At 44.1% G+C, this 18,218-nt stretch overlaps 1 protein-coding gene across 3 annotated transcripts in view; it reads left to right on the forward strand.

Annotated features, from left to right (window-relative positions):
* Nucleotides 1-18,218, forward strand: part of LOC135542311 (copine-5) — a 212,481-nt gene that overhangs the window by 133,032 nt on the left and 61,231 nt on the right. For all 3 annotated transcript variants that reach the window (XM_064969190.1, XM_064969189.1, XM_064969191.1), the window contains 2 exons: nucleotides 10,565-10,668; nucleotides 12,495-12,599. In XM_064969190.1, coding sequence (XP_064825262.1) covers nucleotides 10,565-10,668; nucleotides 12,495-12,599 — 209 coding nt within the window. The remainder of the gene's footprint in view (nucleotides 1-10,564; nucleotides 10,669-12,494; nucleotides 12,600-18,218) is intronic.

Below are 18,218 nucleotides of genomic sequence, written 5' to 3' on the forward strand. Positions count from 1 at the left end.
CGACTCCCGCCGAAGTCAGCTCCTCTCCTTGTTCGGGCCGCGTTCCGGCTTTCTAACCATCGCCATTCATCGCCATCGCCATTCTCATTGTTCCATTTGTTTTGTCTTGTTCCCTGCACACCTGGTTTAAATTCCCTAATCTCACTGCATGTATTTAGTCCTCTGTTTCCCCCCATGTCTTTGGGTGAAATTGTTTTGTTGCGTGTTGAGTGTGATGCACCAGACTGGTTTTTCTCCCGGGTAATGTATTTTGACCCGTTGTATGTATTTGTCATACATTTGTATATTTGTGAGTGATTTCGCGCTTATTGATTTTTACCTCTGGCTGGAGGATGTTTGACGCAGTTGCGTCTGTCTTTTGTGCTTTTTCCAAATAAAAGTGCGCCTGATCACAACTCACTGCTCTCCTGCACCTGACTTCGTACCAGTCGCGCACAACATTGACAATTTACTTTATTTAGCCTGATCAGTGGAACAACTTTCATTCTTAACAATGGGCTAAAATATAGGGTAATTACTGTTTTTGCAGCAAGAAAACTACTGTTATTCCCCACACTTATTTTATTATTCCACTTCTTCCCAATTTTGCCAGTGTAATCACAAATTTGAAATATGACATGCCTCCTTGTGTCTTTTAAAAGTGAGTTATATGAGGCGACGTATTTTTGCAGTGATTCATGGACAATTTTTAATAAGGTCATACAGATAAACAATGGATATTGAATGCTCCAGGAATCAAAAATATATTTATTTTATTTTAATATTGTGCACATGCTAGGCAGAGATGGTAAGGGGACTCAACTCATAAACGCATCATATTTTTTTCTACGTAGGGTAAGATCATAGTAAGGATCTTCAACTAGTAGGAATAAACCACCGGAATACAGATATTCATTCGATTTTTCTTCAAGGTTGGGTGATTATGCGAAATTAGCCCTATTTTAAATTTGTGACTTCGACCCGAAATTACAAAATGTTTGTGTTCTTACCTTGAAAGCAGTCTATGGACAAGGAGACTGCAATCTATGATTTGGTTACCGACTGCCATCAACCATTAATATTAAAAGATCCTGTGCAGAGCCTTGCTGTAGTGATAACACAACAATGCTCAATCATTGCTTCAAACCTTCCCGCTGTTTCTAGCATTTGCCTGTCTCCCGATCTCATTTCATTACTATCTGAATAAAGTATCAAACTACCTAAAAAAATATTTTACATTTTAGCATACATTAAATGTACGGCCCCCAAAAATCTCAAAGTAACAAAGTCGTCAAATTCTGAGTGTTCATTTAATGTAAAGCATCCTGAATACACCTGACCTGTTTTATTTATTTATTATCATAAAAAAAGGTTTTTACCCTGGCCTAAGCCATGTCAAAACACGTAGAATTATAAGAAATTTGCTTTAGAACAGTAAAATAGTCCTGGGGGAGGACGCCCAGTCCAGCAGTTGTGCCAAGGAATGAAACTCACAAAGAAAATCTCACTCCACGCTTCCTTCAAAAGTTGTCAGCCCTGAAAACCAGTCTAATAGGCCCCTCTCTCCTTTACACGTTGGAACATCTGTTTTTGGGAAAGTCGGGGAAATTGTCTTTTTTCAATAGAAATGGCGCATGTCCTGTTGTAGCGTACCTCTTTGTTCAAATTCGCATCGCACTTTGAAGTCAACCCGGGATAGGTTGGCCTTGGTTGGCAAGCTCACATTCAACAAATCTGTAAGGGTTTTCCTCTGGTGAAGGAGAAGCGGACCAAAATGCAGCGTGGTGGTTATTCATGTTCTTTAATAAAGGAACTAGACATGAAATAACTAACAAAACAATAAATGTGCGAAAACCTAAACAGTCCTATCTGGTGCAGACACAGAGACAGGAACAATCACCCACAAACACACAGTGAAACCCAGGCTACCTAAATATGGTTCCCAATCAGAGACAATGACGAACACCCGCCTCTGATTGAGAACCATATCAGGCCAGACATAGAAATAGACAAACAAGACATCTAACATAGAATGCCCACTCAGATCACACCCTGACCAACCAAAACATAGAAACATACAAAGCAAACTATGGTCAGGGTGTGTCAGTACCCCCCCCCCCAAGGTGCGGACTCCAGCCGCAAGACCTGAACCTATCGGGGAGGGTCTGGGTGGGCACCTGTCCGCGGTGGCGGCTCTGGTGCTGGACGTGGCCCCCACTTCACCGTAGTCTTAGTCCCCCAACATTGTCCGCTTCCGTGGCCTCCTAGCCACGCCGACCCTACTTAATGACACTGGACTGAGGGGCAGCTCGGGACAGAGGGGCAGCTCGGGACAGAGGGGCAGCTCGGGACAGAGGGGCTCTTCAGACTCCGCCGGACAGGCGGGAGACTCCGGCAGCACAGGAGAGGAGGAAGGCTCTGGCAGATCCTGGCTGGCTGGCAGTTCTGGCAGATCCTGGCTGACTGGCGGATCTGGAAGAGTCTGGCTGACTGGCGGTTCTGGCAGATCCTGGCTGACTAGCGAATCTGGAAGAGTCTGGCTGACTGGCAGATCCTGGCTGACTGGCGGATCTGGAAGATCCTGGCTGAATGGCGTATCTGGAAGATCCTGGCTGACTGGCGGATCTGGAAGAGTCTGGCTGACTGGCGGATCTGGAAGAATCTGGCTGACCTGGAAGAGTCTGGCTGACTGGCGGATCCTGGCAGACTGATGGCTCTGGCTGCTCCATGCAGACTGGCGGCTCTGGCTGCTCCATGCAGACTGGCGGCTCTGGCTGCTCCATGCAGACTGGAGGCTCTGGCTGCTCCATGCAGACTGGCGGCTCTGGCTGCTCCATGCAGACTGGCGGCTCTGGCTGCTCCATGCAGACTGGCGGCTCTGGCTGCTCCATGCAGACTGGCGGCTCTGGCTGCTCCATGCAGACTGGCGGCTCTGGCTGCTCCATGCAGACTGGAGGCTCTGGCTGCTCCATGCAGACTGGCAGCTCTGGCTGCTTCTTGCAGACTGGCAGCTCTGGCTGCTTCTTGCAGACTGGCAGCTCTGGCTGCTTCTTGCAGACTGGCAGTTCTGGCAGCTCTGGCAGCTCCTTGCAGACTGGCAGCTCCTTGCAGACTTGCAGCTCCTTGCAGACTGGCAGCTCTATGCAGTCTGACAGCTCTGGCTGCTCCATGCAGACTGGCAGCGCTGGCTGCTCCATGCAGACTGGCAGCTCTGGCAGCTCCATGCAGACTGGCAGCTCTGGCAGCTCCATGCAGACTGGCAGCTCTGGCTGCTCTGAACAGGCAGGAGACTCCAGCAGCGCTGTAGAGGAGGAAGGCTCTGACAGGGCTAAACAGGCGGGAGACTCCGGCAGCGCAGGAGAGGAGGAAGGCTCTGGCAGCGCTGGAGAGGCGAGGCGCACTGTAGGCCTGATGCGTGGTGCTGGCACTGGTGGTACTGGGCCGAGGACAAGCACAGGAAGCCTGGTGCGGGGAGCTGCCACCGGAGGGCTGGTGCGTGGAGGTGGTACTGGGTAGACCGGACCGTACAGGTGCACTGGCGCTCTTGAGCACCGAGCCTGCCCAACCTTTCCTGGTTGAATACTCCCGGTAGCTCTGCCAGTGCGGCAAGGTGGAATAGCCCGCACTGGGCTATGCAGGCGAACCGGGGACACCGTGCGCAAGGCTGGTGCCATGTAAGCCGGCCCAAGGAGATGCACTGGGGACCAGATGCCTAGAGCCGGCTTCATGGCATTTGGCTCAACGCTCAATCTAGCCCGGCCGATACGCGGAGCTGGAAAATACCGCACCGGGCTGTGCACCCGCACTGGGGACACCATGCGCACCACAGCATAACACGGTGCCTGCCCGGTCTCTCTAGCCCCCCGGTAACCACAGGAAGTTGACGCAGGTCTCCTACCTGGCTTCGCCATACTTCCTGTGAGCCCCCCACCAATACATTTTTGGGGCTGACTCTCGGGCTTCCATCCGCGTCGCCGTGCTGTCTCTTCATACCTGCGCCTCTCCGCTTTCACCACCTCCAGTTCTTCCTTGGGGCAGCGATATTCTCCAGGCTGAACCCAGGTTCCTTTACCATCCAGTTCCTCCTCCCATGTCCATTCCTTCTCCTGCTGCTGCTTTTGCTGCAGCTGCTGTTTACCACGCCGCTTGGTCCTGTTGTGGTGGGTGATTCTGTAAGGGTTTTCCTCTGGTGAAAGAGAAGCGGACCAAAATGCAGCGTGGTGGTTATTCATGTTCTTTAAAAAAAGGAACTAGACATGAAATAACTAACAAAACAATAAATGTGCGAAAACCTAAACAGTCCTATCTGGTGCAGACACAGAGACAGGAACAATCACCCACAAACACACAGTGAAACCCAGGCTACCTAAATATGGTTCCCAATCAGAGACAATGACTAACACCTGCCTCTGATTGAGAACCATATCAGGCCAGACATAGAAATAGACAAACAAGACATCCAAGACATCCAACATAGAATGCCCACTCAGATCACACCACTCAGACAAATTCTGATCTGTGGATATTCCTCAAATACGTCATGACTTACAGTACCAGACAAAAGTTATTTTTTACAACTATTTTCTACATTTAGGATAATAGTGAAGACATCAAAACTATGAAATAACACATATGGAATAATGTAGTAACCAAAAAAAGTGTTAAACAAATTAAATAATATTTTATAAAAAGTAGCCATCCTTTGCCTTGATGACAGCTTTGCACATTCTTGGCATTCTCTCAACCAGCTTCATGAGGAATGCTTTTCCAATAGTCTTGAAGGAGTTCCCACATATGCTGAACACTTGTTGGCTTCTTTTCCTTCACTCTGTGGTCCAACTCAACCCAAACCATCTCAATTGGTTGCAGCAATCCATCTCCTTGGTCAAATAGCCCTTACACCACCTGGAGGTGTGTTTTGGGTCATTATCCTGTTGAAAAAAAAATATAGTCCCACTAAGGGCAAACCAGATGTTTTTGGGGGTTACTACATGATTCCATGTGTTGTTTCATAGTTTTGATATCTTCACTATTGTTATAATATGCATAAAATAGTCCAAATAAAGAAAAAAACTCTTGAATGAGTAGGTGTGTCCAAACTTTTGACCAACCCTAGTGATAGCATTCCCATTAGGAACAATGTTAAACTAAGGCGTTAATGCTATTCTGACATTGATCCAAATGGGAGTGCTGTGGCGCTAACACTGACCAACACTAGCACTTGTTTAAACATGGTTCCCAATGAGAACGCAAAGGCGCTAATGCTAGTCTGAGTTAGTAGCCGGACATTGCTAGTTCTCAGTGCTCCCTCCACAAAAAAACGGTCCATGTATTCAACAATCCAAGATGGCGTCTCTGTTGCCCTGAATTACCTTCCAAATTCCCTTTTCAACTGTATTACTGCTGATCTGAAAAAACTAAGCACTATGAACAAAAATAAGCAGTATAGTGGGTATGGAGATGACAGAGGAGCTAGAGGGAGTGGTGATCATGTTAAGTCAAACCATAGAAGTAGAATGTTTAGACAATGTGAAATTCCATTCTCTTATATTTATTTTAGAATGAACTGAGTCGATTTTAATCGCTCCATAGGGAAGATACAGGCTCCATCCCAAATGGCACCCTATTCTGTAGATAATGCATAAAACATCTTATGTACATGTTCCCCTTTTCCATTAACATTTCCTTACATTTACAGCAGTTGCACAAAGCATATTGAGGTTAAATGTATCCTTAAATTAAGTGAAAAGGTTAATGGTGCCCATGAGGTCCCTTAAGTGCTTAATTCAGTATAAATATCAATCTAAACAGAATTTATGTGGTGGTGAATGTTTCTTTCCTCTGCCCTGTTTACAAAAGTAAAACATCTACCACCTACATAGTTAAATAATGGAAGATGCACACTAATGGCTTCAAAGCTATTTGGCTTGCTAGCTAGCTACTCTGTGTAATCTAGTTTGTCGAGCTAGAAAGGATTAGAAACAAGCTGAGAAAAAAGTAACTAAAAGAAAAGTGTTTTTATTATCATCTGAAACAATTTACTTCTCCTGTCTTGAATTTAGAAGTTATGTTTTGCGGTCTCCCAGAATAAATGCGAACTCGTTGATGCGGCGTTCAATGTTGCCAACTATTCATCAGTGAGCATCGGTATTGGCACCTTGATTTGTTGCTAGAAGTCGCTAGATGACGTTTTGCCATTGCCATGACAATGTCACACCACCAATTTGTCTTGCTGCGGCACAGCTGCAGTACCCGTCATAGTGTTTTCGTCCCATCTCCCACCCCCTCCCCTTGTGCTGTGACATTGCTGTGACTTCTGTTGCACAGACAGCTTTTCCCACGCTCGTTTGTGGCAGAATTCAGTGGGAAAAGTCACTAAATGCTATCAGAAACGTACAAACCCTCAGTGTCAAAACTCCCCAAAGGCAGCCTGAGATGTACCCAAATTTGTCACTAGACTCTTTTACAGTAAGTCCAGTAAACATAGAACACTAAGTACAGTTTACCTTATCTAAATGTTGCAGAGAATGTCCTCTTTCAGATGCTCTTTTCCCAGGGTTGATAAGAGACAGAGCCAAATGTTTGATGCATGTAAAAAGTCACAAATCCATCAGATCGTCGGTGAACCGACACCATTAATCATAGTTTGTCAAAAATCATGTTGAGTGTGTTGCTCAGCCTCTGATCAGCATGGTTGCACCATTCCTGTGCAGCAAGCATCATGTTTCTTGACCCAGAACATCATGAATGTCACTCATTTATTTGTATACACGTTTTATTGACGCGTTTAACAAGTTTGAGACCCATACCTAGGAGAATAGGATGAATGGTGGGAAGAATTACGTTAAATAGTATTTTAGTGATTTCAAACGTCGGGCCACCGTGGAGAGGAGTGTGATTGTACTCACTGAACACAGCCTGCAGTCTAAGTCTGACTGAGAGTGATAATGAGACAGGACCTAGGACAGACACACGGACACACACAAACCATGCACAGCGACACACACACTTTCTCCCACTCACCCAAACTCAAACCATCACACTCACACAAAGTAGATCTGCTTCAACATTAAAAAGCCATTAGCAGTATCATTACGAGGTGCAGCTAGCGCCGGTAGTGTCCAGTGTAGAGCCTCGGGCCCTCCAACAACAACAGGAGAGGTGTTTATCTTCCTGATGCCCACTGCCTTTGCTGTCTGCTGGCACTTCAGCTCTTTAGATAACAAAGCTATTCAATCTCTACTCCCATGGTAAGATTAGCCAGCTACAAATTCTGCCCGGGCTGATTTACAAGGAGCTCCTACAGAATAATGGCTCTTTGTTTTTGTTTTGCCACTGTGTCCCAAATGGCACACTATTCCCTAATTAGTGCACCGCTTTTGACCGGGGTCCATTGAGCTCCAGTCAAAAGCAGTGCGCTATGTAGGGAATAGGGTGCCATTTGGGACTCAGACCCATAGCTTCTTCAGAATGTCTTTAGCAAGCAAACATAGTGGTCCCCAGAGAGAGACAGAGTTAGACAGACAACAACAGTAATTTAGAATAACGCTTGAATTATTCAAGTCTTACTGCTAATTTACATTCTTAATGGAGAATTGAGCTTTTTTACAACCAATTCTGTATTTTGAATGTAAATGGCATGTTATAGAAGTGTCCAGACATAATTTTCCTTTTGATGTCACTTTTTGAGAAACTTACCCCAACCAGCAATACACTTCCTCATCCTCGTTTTGTACCCAAATACGCAATTTTAGAACAGGAAACGCTCTCAATGTAGGGATGCAGGTCTTTAGATGTTGTACACATGAAATGGTGTGATTCCAAACTTTATCCACAACGTTATATCCCATTTTGTGCAACTCAAATGGTTTTCCCTATCCAGCTGTTCCATTCTCCGTCTAGCCTGCTGCTAGAATGAACAGAGATGTTTAGCTCGAGTTGCAACAAAATGGAATGCACAGTGCCTTCAGAAAGCATTCAGACCCGTCAACTTTTTCCACATTTTGTTATGTTAACGCCTTATTCTAAAATGGATTACATTTGTTTTTTTCCTCATCAATCTACACACAATACCCCATAATGACGAACCGAAAACAGTTTTTTAAACACAGTCCCTTTGCAATGAGATTCGAAATTGAGCTCAGGTGCATCCCGTTTCCATTGATCATCCTTGAGACGTTTCTACAACTTGATTGGCGTCCACCGGTGGTAAATTCAATCATTTGGACATGATTTGGAAAAGCACACACTTGTCCATATAAGGTCCCAAAGTTCTCAGTGCATGTCAGAGCAAATACCAAGCCATGAGGTCGAAGGAATTGTCCGTAGATCGCCAAGACAGGATTGTGTCGAGTCACAGATCTGGGGAAGGGTACCAAAAAATGTCTGCAGCATTGAAGGTCCCCGAGAACACAGTGTCCTCCATCATTCTTAAATAGAAGAAGTTTGTAACCACCAAGACTTTTCCTAGTGCTGGCTGCCTGGCCAAACTGAGCACTCTGGGAGAAGGGCCTTGGTCAGGGAGGTGACCAAGAACCCGAGGGTCACTCTGACAGAGCTGTAGAGTTCCTCTGTGGACCATCTCTGCAGCACTCCACTAATCAGGCCTTTATGGTAGAGTGGCCAGACGGAAGCCACTCCTCTGTAAAAGGGACAGGACAGCCTGCTTGGAGTTTGCTAAAAGGCACCTAAATACAGTCAGACATTGAGAAACAAGATGCTCTGGTCTGATGAAACCGAGAGTGAACTCTTTGGCCTGAAAACCAAGCGTCACGTCTGGAGGAAATCTAGCACCATCCCTATGGTGGTGGCCGCATCATGCTGTGGGGATGTTTTTCAGCTGCAGGGACTGGGAGACTAGCCAGGATCAAGGCGAAGATGAATGGAGCAAAGTACAGAGAGATCCTTGATGACAACCTGCTCCAGAGTGCTTAGGACCTCGGACTGGGGCGACGGTTCACCTTCCAACAGGACAACGACCAGCACAGCCAAGACGACGCAGGAGTGGCTTCAGGACTAGTCTCAATGTCCTTGAGTGGCCCATCCAGAGCCCGAACTTGAACCCGATGGAACATATCTGGAGAGACCTGAAAATAGCTGTGCAGCGACGCTCCACATCAAACCTGACAGACCTTGAGAGGACCTGCAGAGAAGAATGGGAGAAACGCCCCAAACACAGGCGTGCCAAGCTTGTAGCATCATACCCAAGAAGACTCTAAGCTGTAATCGCTGCCAAAGGTGCTTCAACAAAGTACTGAGTAAAGGGTCTGAATGCTTATGTAAATGTGATATTTCCAGGAGTTTCTTTTTGTTATTCAATTTCTAAAAAGCTGTTTTTGCTTCGTCATTATGGGGTATTGTTTGTAGATTGAATGGAACTAACAATATTAGAATAAAACAATGTGGAACAAGTCATGGGGTCTAAAATGCACTGTAACGTTGCAGATAATGTTCGGAATGACACAATTTAATATGCACAACATCTAAAGACCCTGCATCACTATACTGTGAGAGCTTTGCAATTTCTATTTGGTGTTTTTATTCGCACCTCCCATACTGCAGAATGAGCCATGGGGAAGTGTATCGCGAGTGGGGAAAGTTTCTCAAAAATAGAGATTTGGTTGTATAAAAGTAAACTTCTCCTTAAATGGATTGTCATTGTCTTGGAATGTTTCATCTATAATAACGTCTCGGTGATGTAGCGATTGAATTTGTAATTTGGCAGATAGGCCTACATCAGCGACGATGGAAGAGTAGGAGAGAGAGCGTTATGGGAGGGAGGGCTATTTGTCTGACCATCATTAGTGATGGTCAACGATCAGGCACAGTGTCTGCTGTCTGTGACAGGTCTGAGAGGACATTAGTGGGACTGTCTGACCTGAGGAGTTTTACTCATGCTGCTGTGCTACTCTTTAGGATCAGTCATACTGGCCAGTGGAATCAGTGTTGGTTCGACTGGGGATTACTGACTGGTTGGAGAGCATGCCCCCCCCCAACCATCAGAGATTGACCTAGGCACCAGGGAGTTAGAGGTCGTAACATAATCTTGTCTGTATCCCAAATGGCACCCTATTCCTTTCATGTGCACTATGTAGGGAATAGGGTGCCATCTGGGACACAGTCCTTCTCTGGAACATGGGGATGAGTAGGGTTGGTTTGTAAGCATCATTACTGTAGAATTTATGTGGCTCTGTTTCTCCCAAGAGCTCCCGGTGTACCCCTAATGAGCTCTCATATTCATCCTACAGCAAGAGATGAAACACAAGCACAAGTGTGCTCTCGCACACGGACACACGCACACACATAGACGCACACAAACACACACACACACTGAGATGGAGGTGGCTTGGTCGTAATTGTGGCAGTAGTGGTGAATTGATTAGAATGCAAAATGCATTTTGCCTTTTATTTGACACAAACAGATGAGTGACGACAACAAACAGGGGGAAAAAGCACAAACAACAATATTAATCAACTGTATCATTAAGTTGAAATATTTTTTTTCTTGCTCTCTTTTCATTCTCTCTTTCTGCCCTTTCTTTCACTCCCTCTCTTTCTCTCTCTCTCTCTCTCCTCACCCCCAAAGGACAGTGCAACGATGCAGTTCTGTGCCAACAAACTGGACAAGAAGGACTTCTTTGGCAAGTCAGATCCTTTCATGGTGTTCTACAGGAGCAACGAAGATGGAACGTAAGGCTCTGTGTTCTGTGATCCTGATCCTGTTAAAGGGATAGATTCTAATAGAAAATGTGGATATGAAATGCAAAAATGCTAATAGGTACCATTGACTTGCATTGGATTTGTGCCACAAATGCAAAAAAGTTAGCATTTGAATCAGTGGCCAGGTAAACAAAACCAAAACATGGATTGCTGTAGTACCTTGTCCATAGACTGCTTATAGGGTAAGGAAACCAATGTCATTGTGTAATTTCAGTGAACTATCCCTATAACATTGAGGGGGGTATTAATAAAAATCACCTAATAGCAGGAACCACACCACCTAGTGGTCATAACAAGGTAATATGGACATAAAGGATGGGACATAGACATAACTTTAATGACAAAATTCTCTGAACACTGTTTTACATTTTTTTTTAACCAAAATTCACTGAGAATACATAACATAGGATGAAGAAACAATACTCCGAGCCGCAGCGCTGTACTGTATACTCTTTGTTGGGTTGGGATTGGGGTGGGGTCTGGGAGGTCTGTGGGAGGCTTTGGACAATTTCTTTGGATTCCTCATGTCTTACTCATTATTAGAAAAGCATTTCTTAGGTACTATATTTTTTGAATATTCTATGAATCCTATAAATTAAAATGTCCAATTTGGGTGCAATCAATTAGCTTAATTTCCCAGAAATCTAATTATATTCCAACAAAATAATGTTGCGGGAATGCTAATCTTATCCGTTTCTAAACTATTTCAGAACAATGGTGGGTGTCATGTCTTGCATTACCAATCACACTGGTTTACTGTATCTCTACAGTGTGACAAACTATGCAGTGGAGAATTGGTGCGGTGGAGAATGCAATTAGAGAGAACACACAGAAGGCAAACAGGTCTTTGTATAAACAAATTAAACACACACCAGCAGGACTGAGCCAAACCCACCAGGGACCATACAGCACCTCCCCATTCCTTAACAGGCTTCCAGTGTGTGTGTGTAGTTGTGTATGTGTGTGTGTGTGCATGAGCCATACCCAGAGAGAATGCGCTATACAACACCCCCCAATCCCCTAACAGGCTACCAGAGTGCACTCTGTTGTCCCAGAGGCCCTTGCAGCGAGCGGTGTCAGACCATTTAAGGGCCACTGGTTTAGAGAGAGCCTGCACTTCTTAGCCCTTATCTTCATTCAGGCATTTCTTAAAGTGACAAGAGGGGATAGTGGCCAGCACAGATGTGCTAAAAGTGTCTGTGTAGGAGAGAGGAGAGGGACAAATTAGCGGGAGGCACGGCACACACACAAACACACATAGAAATGAGTACTTGGCGGATGCTGCTAAATGGACCGTGCTGTTCTAATGGCCAAAGGACCGAAGGCAACGAGGCAAGATGAAGTAAATCCCACAGCTCAGGATAACAGAGGGAACACACAATATTGTGCAAATCTAGATCTGCTCAAGCAGAATTGTGGTGGGTGGACACACTGGGTTGGTGTGCAGTCCCCGTTTAGGTAAGGCACTCAAGTATCAAAACAATATGCAAATTGTATCACACCTGTGTGAGGGAGAAGAGAGAGAGTCATTATAATAGTGAAGGACAAAAACACACACCTTTGTTTGGACAGCGATGTCGGTAAACAAAGATTATACACGGACGCTATCATGAAGTTGCTGTTTTCAACACTATGAATTGTCTGTCTTTTAACTGGATATATTCTGTCCTTGTCTGTCTCTCCTCGCTTATCTTTCTCTTCCCCTCTGGTCTTCTCTTATTTCCTATCTCCTTTCTTTACTCCTGCCCAACTCTCTCTGTTTTCTCCTCTCTCTACCCCCTCACTCTCTCCTGCAGGTTTACTATCTGCCATAAGACAGAGGTGGTGAAAAATACGTTGAATCCAGTTTGGCAGTCATTCACCATTCCAGTCAGAGCACTCTGCAATGGGGACTTTGACAGGTATAGAGCTCGCCTCTCTCACTCCCTCTCGCCTCTCTCATCCCCTCTTACACCTTCACACCCTTTCATCCCACTGATCCTTCTCGCCCTCACTCTTCTTCACTGCCAGGCAATCTAGGCCTTCATACAGTGTGTACTGAACATGTTGGGAATACATCAGCTCATGATTTTTGTTTTAATTCCGAATGATTTGTAACTGTGGATGTGGCCTCACTCATGCTTACAGAAAGCTATGCACTTTATTGCTAACGATTTGGCTGGAAAAGGCTAAAAGGTTCACCGAATATAATCAAATCAAAAAGGATTGCAATATATTTCAGGGGTCAGATTCTTATTGAGTAGGTTATAGGCCTAAATGTTTTTTTTTACCAAAGAAACAAAAATGTGACATGCTGAAAAAATGACTGTTTGATTTCCTCCAAATCATTGATCAGTGATAATTTAGTAACATTGTGACATTCATCAAGATATACTGAACTACAAATGTATTAGAGATCATTGGACGGACTATGATGGAGTCACAGCACAAGTGTACGGCAAGGTATAATGTGTAGGCCTAATTTTCCACCTGTACCTTTAGATCTAACCAGTATGGACTTCTATAACATTTCCATAGACAAGCCACTGTAGACTATAATATTACTGTGGCCTATTATTTTCTAATCTGCAACGGAATTAGACTATTCTTCATGTTACAAAAAAAAAGTTTATAAAGCACTCGGCGGCTCAATAACTCTAGCCTCCACAGCACTGTCCAGAATGAACGGTGGGTGGTGGGATGGTCATCCAATACTGCTTCCAGCTCAGAATAAAATGGGCATTGGGTTTTCCCGTTGCCACTCCTGCTATTACAGTCCTTGGCCTTTCTGCATGATGTTTACGTATTTTTGATTTTACACTGGCATTGAACATGGGAACGGCAGAACGTTTTTTTTTCTCTCATTCGGGATGATATTCTATCTCTTCATAAATATATTTATTTCCATATGCGTCATCTAATGTCGATTGGACTGAGGCATCCAACCACAGTGCCAGTAGGTACAAGGTTTCTAATGAAGACCATTATCTTATTTCTGGCGGAATTTAAATAAATACAAATTTCAGTTAAGAACAAATTCTTATCTTTAATGACAGCTTAGGAAAAGTGGCTTTACTGCTTTGTTCAGGGGCAGAATGACAGATTTGTACCTTGTCAGCTCGGGGATTCGAACTTGCAACCTTTTGATTTCTAGTCCAACGCTCTAACCACTAAAAAACTGAATTAATAGAGGTATCCACTCATCTGTCCGCTTTTCACCCAAATGCTTTTTGAGCGATCCATCCATGGAGGCAAAAAGGACAATGAATTAATAAGGGAAAAGCTGTATCTTTTTGTCCATGATATTACCTCAACTGTCCGGTGTGATTTCTTTTCAGAGGGTCAGTTAATATTAACTCCTGAAATTAGTGAAATTATACACCAAATGTCGACGACGTGAAATAGGCAGAGTTTTTTTTGGGGGGGGGTCAATGTTTTGTAAGAGCCTCCTTGATGTTAGCCGAGAGAACACTTGCCCCTCTCCTATTTGGATGCAAGCCATCCAAAACTTGGGACTCACCTAGAATTTGTCAAAATTGTCAATGATCTCCAAATCCATCGAGGAACAGCAGGATTTAAGCCAGTAGTGTAGACCGAGGAGACGACTAAGGTCTGACGTGCTTATACTCAGATATCAGAAACAGTGATCTACAGGAACCAACCACGATGTGAGACAAGCTTTGTCAGTGACAGCCAGGTAATCGAACTAGCCTGCTAATGTCAGCTCCAGGAGTTGGTAAAAACCCAGCCGAACACAGTGTAAAATGTATAAGTGTTTTTTTTAAGTATAAAACACAGTGGTGTGTCGCTACTCCAAAAGTTTGGCTTCTTACTTCCTGGTCACTTTAACTTTGACAGGTAATTAACGTCTACAGTACATTTCTCTTAGCCATGTACACTCTTATGTCCATAAAGGGTTGTGTTTGCGGATTGACAGTGATTAAAAGTTTCAATAAATTTCAAGAAGCAAAATGGCAGTCAACGAATTTTAAACCAAACGGAAAGTATTTATTTAACAACGACAGACTCTTAGGCTGAAATCAGTGTTTAAAGAGGAGGTCTGGTTATGATTTTTGCCCTGAATGGCCTGGTCTCGGGGATAAGCCGTTAGCCATAGTGTTAACAGTCAACATAATCACATGGTAATCTCCACATGTCGTTCTGTCAGGGTCCACTTACCACTATAAAGCCCCCTGAAACAGTAAGCTGGAGATGATAGCCCCTAAGACCATTAGGACGTAAGATAGGCCCTATGAGCACTTAAAGCTAGAATCCTTCATTAAAACAATGACAAAGTGGATACCCCACTTCTGTTTAGGTAAAAAGCTGAGTAATAGGCCTGGAGGAATGTAACCACTCTAAAAGTCATAGACAGAGCAATGGTAACATTCTAGTTTTGAGGCTATACAGTGCTTGTTTACATTTACATTGTTTGCAAACATTTGAGTAAAGCAAGCTTATATTTTGGGTTCTGATGGGGTACGACAGTTGAACTTAGCTCATGAGGCATATATAAGTTATATTCTTCAAGAATCATTGGGTATATATCATTAATTTAGAAGTTAAATGAATGTTGTAACTAAGGGAAAGGGGGATATCTACTCAGCTCTACAACTGAAATGTGTCTTCCGTATTTAACCCAATCCCTCTGAATCAGAGAGGTGCGGGTAGCTGCCTTAATGGGTTAACTGTCTTTTAATGGGTTAACTGTCTTGCTCAGGGGTAGAATGACAGATTTTTACCTTGTCAGCTCAGGGATTCGATCTAGAAACCTTTCGGTTACTGGCCCAACGCTCCAACCAAAAAGCAGCCAACAAGTGTTGGAAAAAGCATTCCAGGTGAAACTGGTTGAGAGAATGCCAAATGTGCAAAGCTGTCATCAAGGTAAAGGGTGGCTACTTTGAAGAATCTCAAAATACAAAATATGTTTTGATTTAACACTTCATAGTTTTGTTGTCTTCACTATTATTCTACAATGTAGAAAATAGTAAAATCAAGAAAATCCTTTGAATGAGTGTGTCCAAACTTTTGACATACACTGTAAGTTTGATGTAACTTACTCTGTGGATGATGTCTGCTGAATGGATATACTACAAAACAGACAAATATTTCAACTGCATACAGTACCTATGACAACCTATACCTGCACCTATGAAAACACACACACATACACAGGCCTACCTTGAGACTCCGGAGGATCTGATATATGAGGAACTGAACGTGGTCGTCCGTCAGGTTCTGACACTTGACGATATTGTTGAGGTCCGCCTCCATCAGGTGGGTCACCTGGTACCTGCCAATCACAACCCAAAAAAAGGAAAGACGGGCCTCTAAACACTAGGCTGGATTCTAGCTTTAAGAGATGAGACGGTGATATAGCAAAATGCACTTCAGATATATGGCTTATGTAAGACATAAGAACAACAGAGAGAGAAGAGTTTATATAGAGAGGGAGGAAGACCGAAAGAAAGAAAGGGAGGGAGGAGGAGGACTTAAACATGGGTCGACTATAGAGAAAGAGAGGATGAATAAGAAAGCGAGAGAGAAATGAGAAACTGGATTTTTAAAGACCATACATATTGGATGCTACTTTCTCTGTACAGGTCAAAGCAGGATTTCCCTATAGCCTCCTTCCCTGCCTTCTCTCGCACCCCCCGCTCTCTCGTTCTCTCTCTCTCTCCTTCCTCCCTTTCTCTCTCTCTCTCTGCTGAGAAAAAGCTGAGTTGCTTAGCCTTCTGTGACAAATTACTACACCCAAATTCTGCAGAAATAAATCCAAATATCATTCCCAGGTTTTTCACTGTGTCTAGATACAAATGTATTGAGGGTGCCCCAAAGGAGTGTGGGTAAACAGGTCGGGGTCACTGAGTGTCAGCCGACAAATCAAACATCAGACATAGTGAGGTCATCACCCTGTCAGAATCAATCAGACATGGGGGATTGAGATGTGTTACAGGAGAGTCTTTCCTAGAATGCCTCTCTAACACACAAACACACACAAAAACAAAAATACACACACGCACAAACACAGACACTTTAGCATGGACACACGTGCATGCACACACACATGCATACACACACACACATGAACACACATGCGCGTACACACACTCCGCCTCAGTGTGAGTGAAATAGGATCTGACTGGGGCAGACCTGGAAACACTACATGTGTCATGAGATATCACAAAGCCCAGCAGAGAACAGCCAACCGGTTACACACTGGGTTTGTGTGGGTGTGTGTGTGTGTGTGTGTGTGTGCACGCATGCATGTGTAGGTGGTATGTTCAGTATAATGTGTATGTTGCGTGGTTTATATCGCGTGGCTATGTTCATCTTATTTAGCATCAATCCATATCGTAAATGACAAGTACGAACAGGCTGCGATTTGTAGACAGAGAATCAGACACCACACAAACGACAGACTCCTTTATTAATATAGCATGTAGATGTACCCTGTCCTCTCCTTGAGTGTCCTGGGAAGAGGGGGATGAGAGGAAAGGAGAGGAAATGGGGATGTGGTGCATTTTGTCAGTCCGGCCTACGCTGTCTATATGCTTCAGAGGACATTTCATCCCAGGACTGTCTTCCTCATTAGCATGGTAGTCTATATGAGTCTGTCCATGTCAAAGCAACTATTTCTTCCCAGGCTGGGAAAGATCGCAAACAGAGCCACGGAATTAGGGCTGAAGTGGTGGTGTTGTTTTTCACAAGCGTAGCAGCTCATGTACTCATTCTTGTGATCTCTCGTGGGGTGTGTTTGGGTTATTAGTGAAGGAGACATATGCCTGTTTGAATCATCGTCTTAAATGATGTTAGGAACCCCACTTGGAAGATTGGTTTATTAGAGAGACAACGTGAGGGTTTTTAAAAGCATGATTTCGCTGGGAAGACATGACTCACTAGACAGCAACAGATGAAGACATCCTGTCTTGTGTTACTGTATGTTTGGTCTGGAGTACACTCATAGAAAAAGAATCTAGAATCTAAAAGGATTCTTTGGCTGTCTCCATAGCAGAATCCTTTGAATAACCCTTTTTGGTTCCACCTGGTTCCCAAAAGGGTTCTACCTGAAACCAACCAGGGTTCTACCTGAAACCAACCAGGGTTCTCCTAATGGGGACAGCCACAGAACCCTTTTGGAACCTTTTTTTCTCCTGACCTGTTACTGCTTGGCGGACAGTCAAAGAGAGGATGATTGATAGGGCATGCAGGGCATGGTGTCTTTCATGTTCCTCCCCGACGTAACACACGCGCACACACACACACACGCACGCGCGTAAGTGATGATGCACGAGAAGCCGGTGTTTGAAGGATATATTGGCACGGGTGTTGTTAGGCCCGAGACAAAGTCAATAATACATAAATCATAAATGATTTATTCCAATGCTAATTGCTTACAGCGTCAATTAAAAACGTGTCACAGGATTGTCGAGACTTATCAAAACAACCATTACAAACCACATTCGTAAAGAACATTTGTAAAGGACATTCGTAAAGGACATTCGTAAAGGACATTCATAAAGGACTTCGTCCGGTTATAT

The sequence above is a fragment of the Oncorhynchus masou genome, chromosome 6, assembly GCF_036934945.1.
Source record: "Oncorhynchus masou masou isolate Uvic2021 chromosome 6, UVic_Omas_1.1, whole genome shotgun sequence".
Taxonomy (NCBI): domain Eukaryota; kingdom Metazoa; phylum Chordata; class Actinopteri; order Salmoniformes; family Salmonidae; genus Oncorhynchus; species Oncorhynchus masou.